This window comes from Oncorhynchus tshawytscha, unplaced genomic scaffold (assembly GCF_018296145.1).
Source record: "Oncorhynchus tshawytscha isolate Ot180627B unplaced genomic scaffold, Otsh_v2.0 Un_scaffold_1752_pilon_pilon, whole genome shotgun sequence".
Taxonomy (NCBI): Eukaryota; Metazoa; Chordata; class Actinopteri; order Salmoniformes; family Salmonidae; genus Oncorhynchus; species Oncorhynchus tshawytscha.
In genome coordinates, this window is record NW_024609485.1 from 7,364 (window position 1) to 20,000 (window position 12,637).

General features: G+C 43.9%; 1 protein-coding gene across 3 annotated transcripts in view; it reads right to left on the reverse strand.

Annotated features, from left to right (window-relative positions):
• Positions 1-5,915: 5,915 nt before the first annotated feature.
• LOC121844960 (4-aminobutyrate aminotransferase, mitochondrial-like) overlaps positions 5,916-12,637 on the reverse strand; it is a 30,632-nt gene continuing 23,910 nt past the window's right edge. The window contains exons 3-6 of one of the 3 annotated variants that reach the window (XM_042315502.1): positions 12,551-12,637; positions 9,868-9,897; positions 7,788-7,905; positions 5,916-6,133 (exon numbers count right to left, since the gene is read on the reverse strand). The exon at positions 12,551-12,637 is cut by the window's right edge and continues 11 nt beyond it. In XM_042315502.1, the coding sequence (XP_042171436.1) occupies positions 6,084-6,133; positions 7,788-7,905; positions 9,868-9,897; positions 12,551-12,637 (285 nt within the window). In that variant the 3' untranslated portion in view covers positions 5,916-6,083. The remainder of the gene's footprint in view (positions 6,134-7,787; positions 7,906-9,867; positions 9,898-12,550) is intronic. The other 2 variants (XM_042315503.1, XM_042315504.1) reach the window with 2 other exon arrangements.

Consider the following 12,637-nt stretch of genomic DNA (forward strand, 5'->3'; position numbering starts at 1 on the left):
TCATCAATAACTGCTCTCTGTGTCCTAGACCTCATCATAACTAAACACATGAGGACCTCATCATGACTAAACACATGAGGACAAGGTCATCAATAACTGCTCTCTGTGTCCTAGACCTCATCATAACTAAACACATGAGGACAAGGTCATCAATAACTGCTCTCTGTGTCCTAGACCTCATCATAACTAAACACATGAGGACCTCATCATGACTAAACACATGAGGACAAGGTCATCAATAACTGCTCTCTGTGTCCTAGACCTCATCATAACTAAACACATGAGGACCTCATCATGACTAAACACATGAGGACAAGGTCATCAATAACTGCTCTCTGTGTCCTAGACCTCATCATAACTAAACACATGAGGACCTCATCATGACTAAACACATGGGGACAAGGTCATCATTAACTGCCCTCTGTGTCCTAGACCTCATCATGACTAAACACACGAGGACAAGGTCATCAATAACTGCTCTCTGTGTCCTAGACCTCATCATAACTAAACACATGAGGACAAGGTCATCAATAACTGCTCTCTGTGTCCTAGACCTCATCATAACTAAACACATGAGGACCTCATCATGACTAAACACATGAGGACAAGGTCATCAATAACTGCTCTCTGTGTCCTAGACCTCATCATAACTAAACACATGAGGACAAGGTCATCAATAACTGCTCTCTGTGTCCTAGACCTCATCATAACTAAACACATGAGGACCTCATCATGACTAAACACATGAGGACAAGGTCATCAATAACTGCTCTCTGTGTCCTAGACCTCATCATAACTAAACACATGAGGACCTCATCATGACTAAACACATGAGGACAAGGTCATCAATAACTGCTCTCTGTGTCCTAGACCTCATCATAACTAAACACATGAGGACCTCATCATGACTAAACACATGAGGACAAGGTCATCAATAACTGCTCTCTGTGTCCTAGACCTCATCATAACTAAACACATGAGGACAAGGTCATCAATAACTGCTCTCTGTGTCCTAGACCTCATCATAACTAAACACATGAGGACCTCATCATGACTAAACACATGAGGACAAGGTCATCAATAACTGCTCTCTGTGTCCTAGACCTCATCATAACTAAACACATGAGGACCTCATCATGACTAAACACATGAGGACAAGGTCATCAATAACTGCTCTCTGTGTCCTAGACCTCATCATAACTAAACACATGAGGACCTCATCATGACTAAACACATGGGGACAAGGTCATCAATAACTGCTCTCTGTGTCCTAGACCTCATCATAACTAAACACATGAGGACCTCATCATGACTAAACACATGGGGACAAGGTCATCATTAACTGCCCTCTGTGTCCTAGACCTCATCATGACTAAACACACGAGGACAAGGTCATCAATAACTGCTCTCTGTGTCCTAGACCTCATCATAACTAAACACATGAGGACAAGGTCATCAATAACTGCTCTCTGTGTCCTAGACCTCATCATAACTAAACACATGAGGACCTCATCATGACTAAACACATGAGGACAAGGTCATCAATAACTGCTCTCTGTGTCCTAGACCTCATCATAACTAAACACATGAGGACAAGGTCATCAATAACTGCTCTCTGTGTCCTAGACCTCATCATAACTAAACACATGAGGACCTCATCATGACTAAACACATGAGGACAAGGTCATCAATAACTGCTCTCTGTGTCCTAGACCTCATCATAACTAAACACATGAGGACCTCATCATGACTAAACACATGAGGACAAGGTCATCAATAACTGCTCTCTGTGTCCTAGACCTCATCATAACTAAACACATGAGGACCTCATCATGACTAAACACATGGGGACAAGGTCATCAATAACTGCTCTCTGTGTCCTAGACCTCATCATAACTAAACACATGAGGACCTCATCATGACTAAACACATGGGGACAAGGTCATCATTAACTGCCCTCTGTGTCCTAGACCTCATCATGACTAAACACACGAGGACAAGGTCATCAATAACTGCTCTCTGTGTCCTAGACCTCATCATAACTAAACACATGAGGACAAGGTCATCAATAACTGCTCTCTGTGTCCTAGACCTCATCATAACTAAACACATGAGGACCTCATCATGACTAAACACATGAGGACAAGGTCATCAATAACTGCTCTCTGTGTCCTAGACCTCATCATAACTAAACACATGAGGACCTCATCATGACTAAACACATGAGGACAAGGTCATCAATAACTGCTCTCTGTGTCCTAGACCTCATCATAACTAAACACATGAGGACCTCATCATGACTAAACACATGGGGACAAGGTCATCAATAACTGCTCTCTGTGTCCTAGACCTCATCATAACTAAACACATGAGGACCTCATCATGACTAAACACATGGGGACAAGGTCATCATTAACTGCCCTCTGTGTCCTAGACCTCATCATGACTAAACACACGAGGACAAGGTCATCAATAACTGCTCTCTGTGTCCTAGACCTCATCATAACTAAACACATGAGGACAAGGTCATCAATAACTGCTCTCTGTGTCCTAGACCTCATCATAACTAAACACATGAGGACCTCATCATGACTAAACACATGAGGACAAGGTCATCAATAACTGCTCTCTGTGTCCTAGACCTCATCATAACTAAACACATGAGGACAAGGTCATCAATAACTGCTCTCTGTGTCCTAGACCTCATCATAACTAAACACATGAGGACCTCATCATGACTAAACACATGAGGACAAGGTCATCAATAACTGCTCTCTGTGTCCTAGACCTCATCATAACTAAACACATGAGGACCTCATCATGACTAAACACATGAGGACAAGGTCATCAATAACTGCTCTCTGTGTCCTAGACCTCATCATAACTAAACACATGAGGACCTCATCATGACTAAACACATGGGGACAAGGTCATCAATAACTGCTCTCTGTGTCCTAGACCTCATCATAACTAAACACATGAGGACCTCATCATGACTAAACACATGGGGACAAGGTCATCATTAACTGCCCTCTGTGTCCTAGACCTCATCATGACTAAACACACGAGGACAAGGTCATCAATAACTGCTCTCTGTGTCCTAGACCTCATCATAACTAAACACATGAGGACAAGGTCATCAATAACTGCTCTCTGTGTCCTAGACCTCATCATAACTAAACACATGAGGACCTCATCATGACTAAACACATGAGGACAAGGTCATCAATAACTGCTCTCTGTGTCCTAGACCTCATCATAACTAAACACATGAGGACCTCATCATGACTAAACACATGAGGACAAGGTCATCAATAACTGCTCTCTGTGTCCTAGACCTCATCATAACTAAACACATGAGGACCTCATCATGACTAAACACATGGGGACAAGGTCATCAATAACTGCTCTCTGTGTCCTAGACCTCATCATAACTAAACACATGAGGACCTCATCATGACTAAACACATGGGGACAAGGTCATCATTAACTGCCCTCTGTGTCCTAGACCTCATCATGACTAAACACACGAGGACAAGGTCATCAATAACTGCTCTCTGTGTCCTAGACCTCATCATAACTAAACACACGAGGATGAGGTCATCATTAACTCATTAACTCGTTCATCATACGAATGAGACCAAGGTACAGCGTGCTATGCGTACATTCTTCTTTATTTAAAGAATGAAACACTGAACAAACTAACAAAATACTAAACATAGACTAAACATAGAACAAGATCCCACAAACACCAAAGGAATATGGCTACCTAAATATGGTCCCCAATCAGAGACAACGATAAACAGCTGCCTCTGATTGGGGGCCATATTAGGCCACCATAAACATACAAATACCTAGACAATACAAAACCCCTAGACAATACAAAACCCCTAGACAATACAAAACCCCCTAGACAATTCAAAACCCCCTAGACAATTCAAAACCCCTAGACAATACAAAACCCCTAGACAATACAAAACCCCTAGACAATACAAAACCCCTAGACAATACAAAACCCCTAGACAATACAAAACCCCCCTAGACAATACAAAACCCCTAGACAATACAAAACCCCTAGACAATACAAAACCCCTAGACAATACAAAACCCCTAGACAATACAAAACCCCTAGACAATACAAAACCCCTAGACAATACAAAACCCCTAGACAATACAAAACCCCTAGACAATACAAAACCCCCTAGACAATACAAAACCCCTAGACAATACAAAAACCCCCTAGACAATACAAAACCCCTAGACAATACAAAACCCCCTAGACAATACAAAACCCCTAGACAATACAAAACCCCTAGACAATACAAAACCCCTAGACAATACAAAACCCCTAGACAATACAAAACCCCTAGACAATACAAAACCCCTAGACAATACAAAACCCCCTAGACAATACAAAACCCCTAGACAATACAAAACCCCTAGACAATACAAAACCCCTAGACAATACAAAACCCCTAGACAATACAAAACCCCTAGACAATACAAAACCCCTAGACAATACAAAACCCCTAGACAATTCAAAACCCCTAGACAATACAAAACCCCTAGACAATACAAAACCCCTAGACAATACAAACCCCTAGACAATACAAAACCCCTAGACAATACAAAACCCCTAGACAATACAAAACCCCTAGACAATACAAAACCCCTAGACAATACAAAACCCCTAGACAATACAAAACCCCTAGACAATACAAAACCCCTAGACAATACAAAACCCCTAGACAATACAAAACCCCTAGACAATACAAAACCCCTAGACAATACAAAACCCCTAGACAATACAAAACCCCTAGACAATACAAAACCCCTAGACAATACAAAACCCCTAGACAATACAAAACCCCTAGACAATACAAAACCCCTAGACAATACAAAACCCCTAGACAATTCAAAACCCCTAGACAATACAAAACCCCCTAGACAATACAAAACCCCTAGACAATACAAAACCCCTAGACAATACAAAACCCCTAGACAATACAAAACCCCCTAGACAATACAAAACCCCTAGACAATACAAAACCCCTAGACAATACAAAACCCCTAGACAATACAAAACCCCTAGACAATACAAAACCCCTAGACAATACAAAACCCCTAGACAATACAAAACCCCTAGACAATACAAAAACCCCTAGACAATACAAAACCCCTAGACAATACAAAACCCCTAGACAATACAAAACCCCTAGACAATACAAAACCCCTAGACAATACAAAACCCCTAGACAATACAAAACCCCTAGACAATACAAAACCCCTAGACAATACAAAACCCCTAGACAATACAAAACCCCTAGACAATACAAAACCCCTAGACAATACAAAACCCCCTAGACAATACAAAACCCCTAGACAATACAAAACCCCCTAGACAATACAAAACCCCCTAGACAATACAAAACCCCTAGACAATACAAAAACCCCTAGACAAACAAAACCCCTAGACAATACAAAACCCCTAGACAATACAAAACCCCTAGACAATACAAAACCCCTAGACAATACAAAACCCCTAGACAATACAAAACCCCTAGACAAGACAAAACCCCCTAGACAATTCAAAACCCCTAGACAATACAAAACCCCTAGACAATTCAAAACCCCTAGACAATACAAAACCCCTAGACAATACAAAACCCCTAGACAATACAAAACCCCTAGACAATACAAAACCCCCTAGACAATACAAAACCCCTAGACAATACAAAACCCCTAGACAATACAAAACCCCCTAGACAATACAAAACCCCTAGACAATACAAAACCCCTAGACAATACAAAACCCCTAGACAATACAAAACCCCTAGACAATACAAAACCCCTAGACAATTCAAAACCCCTAGACAATTCAAAACTAGACAATACAAAACCCCCTAGACAATACAAAACTAGCGTATCCACCCTAGTCACACCCTGAGCTAACCAAAATATAAAGAAAACAGAGACATCTCAGGTCAGGGCGTGGCCAACTGCTGTATGTGGCCTTGCCCTAAACCACTGTAATGTAAACTAAGTCTCTCGTCCCCAGCTGCTCTCTGTGTTGCAATGTCAGGCTAAAAAACACAAGGTCCTCTCAGGTACGTAGCTTTTGGTATGCAGCGTTCTATAATATAGTAATATAACATAGTAACATAATAATATCATATAATAACAACCTATAATAATATCATATATAATAATAATATATAATATAATACAGTCATGCATGCATACATTTTAGGCCATGAGTAGTCCCAGGAATCAAACCCCACTATCCTGGTGTTGCAGGCCCCCTGCTCTACGCACTGAGTTACAGTGAACCGCTAACCATGAGTAGTCCCAGGAATCAAACCCCACTATCCTGGTGTTGCAGGCACCCTGCTCTACCCACTGAGTTACAGTGAACCACTAACCATGAGTAGTCCCAGGAATCAAACCCCACTATCCTGGTGCTGCAGGCCCCCTGCTCTACCCACTGAGTTACAGTGAACCGCTAACCATGAGAAAGTCTAGTTCAACACCTGCCAGGCAGAAGTGCTGTGGTGTCAAAATGGGAAAATTCTACGCTACAGATAAGTTGCTTACCTCCAGCACGCTACTCTGTCAAACTATAGAACACATGACTAGCTAGATCTTCTAGACACCAACCGATGTAGGAGATGTGTGTGTGCTAACCAATTGGAATAGAGGAGATGTGTGTGTGCTAACCAATTCGAATAGAGGATGTGTGTGTGCTAACCAATAGGAATAGAGGAGATGTGTGTGTGCTAACCAATAGGAATAGAGGAGATGTGGGTGCTAACCAAAAGGAATAGGTGAGATATGTGGGATAACCAATAGGAAGAGAGGAGATCTGGGTACTAACCAATAAGGATGGAGATCTGTGTAAATCAAATAACATTTTGTTGGTAACATACACATGGTTAGCATATGTTATTGCGAGTGTAGCGAAATGCTTGTGGTGTAGAGAAATGCTTTTACTGACCATTAAGGATGGAGGAGATGTGTGTGTACTGACCAATAAGGATGGAGGAGATGTGTGTGTACTGACCAATAAGGATGGAGGAGATCTGTGTGTACTAACCAATAGGAATAGAGGAGATGTGTGTACTAACCAATAGGAATAGAGGAGATGTGTGTACTAACCAATAGGAATAGAGGAGATGTGTGTACTAACCAACAGGAATAGAGGAGATGTGTGTACTAACCAATAGGAATAGAGGAGATGTGTGTACTAACCAATAGGAATAGAGGAGATGTGTGTACTAACCAATAGGGATAGAGGAGATGTGTGTACTAACCAATAGGAATAGAGGAGATCTGTGTGTACTAACCAATAGGAATAGAGGAGATCTGTGTGTACTAACCAATAGGAATAGAGGAGATCTGTGTGTACTAACCAATAGGAATAGAGGAGATTTGTGTACTAACCAATAGGAATAGAGGAGATTTGTGTACTAACCAATAGGAATAGAGGAGATTTGTGTACTAACCAATAGGAATAGAGGAGATCTGTGTACTAACCAATAGGAATAGAGGAGATCTGTGTACTAACCAATAGGAATAGAGGAGATCTGTGTGTACTAACCAATAGGAATAGAGGAGATGTGTGTGTACTAACCAATAGGAATAGAGGAGATGTGTGTGTACTAACCAATAGGAATAGAGGAGATGTGTGTACTAACCAATAGGAATAGAGGAGATGTGTACTAACCAATAGGAATAGAGGAGATCTGTGTGTGCTAACCAATAGGAATAGAGGAGATGTGTGTACTAACCAATAGGAATAGAGGAGATCTGTGTGTAGACGTCCAGCATGCGGTTTCCGTCCACGTCCACCAGGTAGTTTCCTCTGCTCTCCTCATAGTTACAGAAGAAATTGATTGCTCCCACGTTCTGGGGGGAGGGAGGAGGGGGAGAGAAGGTATTCATCCAGTTAACTCAGTCTAGACACAGAGAGAGAGGGTATTCATCCAGTTAACTCAGTCTAGACACAGAGAGAGAGAGAGAAAAGGTATTCATCCAGTTAACTCAGTCTAGACACAGAGAGAGAGAAGGTATTCATCCAGTTAACTCAGTCTAGACACAGAGAGAGAGAGAGAAAAGGTATTCATCCAGTTAACTCAGTCTAGACACAGAGAGAGAGAAGGTATTCATCCAGTTAACTCAGTCTAGACACAGAGAGAGAGAGAGAGAAGGTATTCATCCAGTTAACTCAGTCTAGACACAGAGAGAGAGAAGGTATTCATCCAGTTAACTCAGTCTAGACACAGAGAGAGAGAGAGAGAGAGAAGGTATTCATCCAGTTAACTCAGTCTAGACACAGAGAGAGAGAAGGTATTCATCCAGTTAACTCAGTCTAGACACAGAGAGAGAGAAGGTATTCATCCAGTTAACTCAGTCTAGACACAGAGAGAGAGAAGGTATTCATCCAGTTAACTCAGTCTAGACACAGAGAGAGAGAGTGTGTGAGATGGACAGAGAGAGAGAGAGAGAGCGTGAGATGGACAGAGAGAGAGAGAAGGTATTCATCCAGTTAACTCAGTCTAGACACAGAGAGAGAGAGAGAGAGAGAGAGAAGGTATTCATCCAGTTAACTCAGTCTAGACACAGAGAGAGAGAAGGTATTCATCCAGTTAACTCAGTCTAGACACAGAGAGAGAGAGAGAGAGAGAGAGAAGGTATTCATCCAGTTAACTCAGTCTAGACACAGAGAGAGAGAGAAGGTATTCATCCAGTTGACTCAGTCTAGACACAGAGAGAGAGAGAGAAGGTATTCATCCAGTTAACTCAGTCTAGACACAGAGAGAGAGAGAGAGGAAGGTATTCATCCAGTTAACTCAGTCTAGACAGAGAGAGAGAGAGAAGGTATTCATCCAGTTAACTCAGTCTAGACACAGAGAGAGAGTGTGTGAGATGGACAGAGAGAGGGAGAGAGAAGGTATTCATCCAGTTAACTCAGTCTAGACAGAGAGAGAGAGAGAGAAGGTATTCATCCAGTTAACTCAGTCTAGACACAGAGAGAGAGAGAGAGAGAGTGTGTGAGATGGACAGAGAGAGAGAGAGAGAGAGAGATGGACAGAGAGAGAGAGAGCGTGAGATGGACAGAGAGAGAGAAGGTATTCATCCAGTTAACTCAGTCTAGACACAGAGAGAGAAGGTATTCATCCAGTTAACTCAGTCTAGACACAGAGAGAGACTGTGTGTCTGCGTTGTGTGTGTCTGCGTTGTGTGTGTCTGCGTTGTGTGTGTCTGCGTTGTGTGTGTGTCTGCGTTGTGTGTGTGTCTGCGTTGTGTGTGTGTCTGCGTTGTGTGTGTGTCTGCGTGTGTGTGTGTCTGCGTTGTGTGTGTGTCTGCGTTGTGTGTGTGTCTGCGTTGTGTGTGTGTCTGCGTTGTGTGTGTGTCTGCGTGCGTGTGTGTGTGTCTGCGTTGTGTGTGTGTCTGCGTTGTGTGTGTGTCTGCGTTGTGTGTGTGTCTGCGTTGTGTGTGTCTCGTTGTGTGTGCGTTGTGTGTGTCTGCGTTGTGTGTGTCTGCGTTGTGTGTGTCTGCGTTGTGTGTGTCTGCGTTGTGTGTGTCTCCGTTGTGTGTGTCTCCGTTGTGTGTGTCTGCGTTGTGTGTGTCTGCGTTGTGTGTGTCTGCGTGTGTGTGTGTCTGCGTTGTGTGTGTGTCTGCGTTGTGTGTGTCTGCGTTGTGTGTGTCTGCGTTGTGTGTGTCTGCGTTGTGTGTGTGTCTGCGTTGTGTGTGTCTGCGTTGTGTGTGTCTCCGTTGTGTGTGCACGCATGCAAGTGTGTGACGCAATAATGCATTGTTTTATTCTATCATCAAAACAGCCCCCACACACTCTCTCTCTTGGCGTACCTGAATCTCTCCCAACTGTTTGGTCAGCTCCTGGTGGGGGAGGAGAAGGAGAGAGGGAGGAGTGAGGGGAGGAGAGAGGATGAGGGAGGAGAGAGGAGGAGGGAGGAGGGAGGGGGGAGGAGAGAGGATGAGGGAGGAGAGAGGAGGAGGAGGGAGGAGGGAAGAGGGAGGAGAGGACGAGAGAGATGTCAGGTCAGGGTGGTTCCTCAACAGTAGGTTAATGTATCTCAAAATGGCAGTCTATTCCCTCCATAGTGCAGTCTATTCCCTCCATAGTGCCCTGGTCTAATGCAGTCTATTCCCTCCATAGTGCCCTGGTCTAATACAGTCTATTCCCTCCATAGTACCCTGGTCTAATGCAGTCTATTCCCTCCATAGTACCCTGGTCTAATGCAGTCTATTCCCTCCATAGTGCCCTGGTCTAATGCAGTCTATTCCCTCCATAGTGCCCTGGTCTAATGCAGTCTATTCCCTCCATAGTGCAGTCTATTCCCTCCATAGTGCCCTGGTCTAATACAGTCTATTCCCTCCATAGTGCAGTCTATTCCCTCCATAGTGCCCTGGTCTAATACAGTCTATTCCCTCCATAGTGCCCTGGTCTAATGCAGTCTATTCCCTCCATAGTGCCCTGGTCTAATACAGTCTATTCCCTCCATAGTGCCCTGGTCTAATACAGTCTATTCCCTCCATAGTGCCCTGGTCTAATACAGTCTATTCCCTCCATAGTACCCTGGTCTAATGCAGTCTATTCCCTCCATAGTGCCCTGGTCTAATGCAGTCTATTCCCTCCATAGTGCAGTCTATTCCCTCCATAGTGCCCTGGTCTAATACAGTCTATTCCCTCCATAGTGCAGTCTATTCCCTCCATAGTGCCCTGGTCTAATACAGTCTATTCCCTCCATAGTGCCCTGGTCTAATACAGTCTATTCCCTCCATAGTGCCCTGGTCTAATACAGTCTATTCCCTCCATAGTACCCTGGTCTAATACAGTCTATTCCCTCCATAGTACCCTGGTCTAATACAGTCTATTCCCTCCATAGTACCCTGGTCTAATACAGTCTATTCCCTCCATAGTACCCTGGTCTAATGCAGTCTATTCCCTCCATAGTGCCCTGGTCTAATGCAGTCTATTCCCTCCATAGTCAGTCTATTCCCTCCATAGTGCCCTGGTCTAATACAGTCTATTCCCTCCATAGTGCAGTCTATTCCCTCCATAGTGCCCTGGTCTAATACAGTCTATTCCCCCATAGTGCAGTCTATTCCCTCCATAGTGCCCTGGTCTAATACAGTCTATTCCCTCCATAGTGCCCTGGTCTAATACAGTCTATTCCCTCCATAGTGCCCTGGTCTAATACAGTCTATTCCCTCCATAGTACCCTGGTCTAATACAGTCTATTCCCTCCATAGTGCCCTGGTCTAATGCAGTCTATTCCCTCCATAGTACCCTGGTCTAATGCAGTCTATTCCCTCCATAGTGCCCTGGTCTAATACAGTCTATTCCCTCCATAGTACCCTGGTCTAATGCAGTCTATTCCCTCCATAGTGCCCTGGTCTAATGCAGTCTATTCCCTCCATAGTACCCTGGTCTAATACAGTCTATTCCCTCCATCGTACCCTGGTCTAATACAGTCTATTCCCTCCATAGTGCCCTGGTCTAATGCAGTCTATTCCCTCCATAGTGCAGTCTATTCCCTCCATAGTGCCATGGTCTAATACAGTCTATTCCCTCCATAGTACCCTGGTCTAATACAGTCTATTCCCTCCATAGTACCCTGGTCTAATACAGTCTATTCCCTCCATAGTGCCCTGGTCTAATGCAGTCTATTCCCTCCATAGTGCAGTCTATTCCCTCCATAGTGCCATGGTCTAATACAGTCTATTCCCTCCATAGTACCCTGGTCTAATACAGTATATTCCCTCCATAGTGCCCTGGTCTAATACAGTCTATTCCCTCCATAGTGCCCTGGTCTAATGCAGTCTATTCCCTCCATAGTGCCCTGGTCTAATACAGTCTATTCCCTCCATAGTGCCCTGGTCTAATACAGTCTATTCCCTCCATAGTGCCCTGGTCTAATACAGTCTATTCCCTCCATAGTACCCTGGTCTAATGCAGTCTATTCCCTCCATAGTGCCCTGGTCTAATACATTCTATTCCCTCCATAGTGCCCTGGTCTAATACAGTCTATTCCCTCCATAGTGCCCTGGTCTAATACAGTCTATTCCCTCCATAGTATAGTCTATTCCCTCCATAGTACCCTGGTCTAATGCAGTCTATTCCCTCCATAGTGCCCTGCCCTATGGGCCCTGGTCTAATGTAGCCTATTCCTTCCATAGTGCCCTGGTCTAATACAGTCTATTCCCTCCATAGTGCCCTGCCCTATGGGCCCTGGTCTAATGTAGCCTCCCTCCTTAGGGTTCTGTTTGGGACGAAGCCTGTGTGCAACACAGTGTTCAGGATGGGTGTGTACAGTCCACTGTTCCCATCGCAGGGTCACACAGAGGTCACCATTGAACATGACCCATGTCAACCAGAAGGAGCGTTTTAACAGACAGCTATAGTTTCTACTGGTCCATGGTGCTGTTAGTGACTCTGTGTGGTCCAGTACCTGTTAACAGACAGCTATAGTTCCTACTGGTCCATGGTGCTGTTAGTGACGTACAGGGACTCTGTGTGGATCAGTACCTTGGAACGGGGTCCTGGGACCTCGGTCTTCATGGACGGCCCATCGTACTCAAACTCCACCTGAGTCTTAGCTGCTGCCTTACTCAC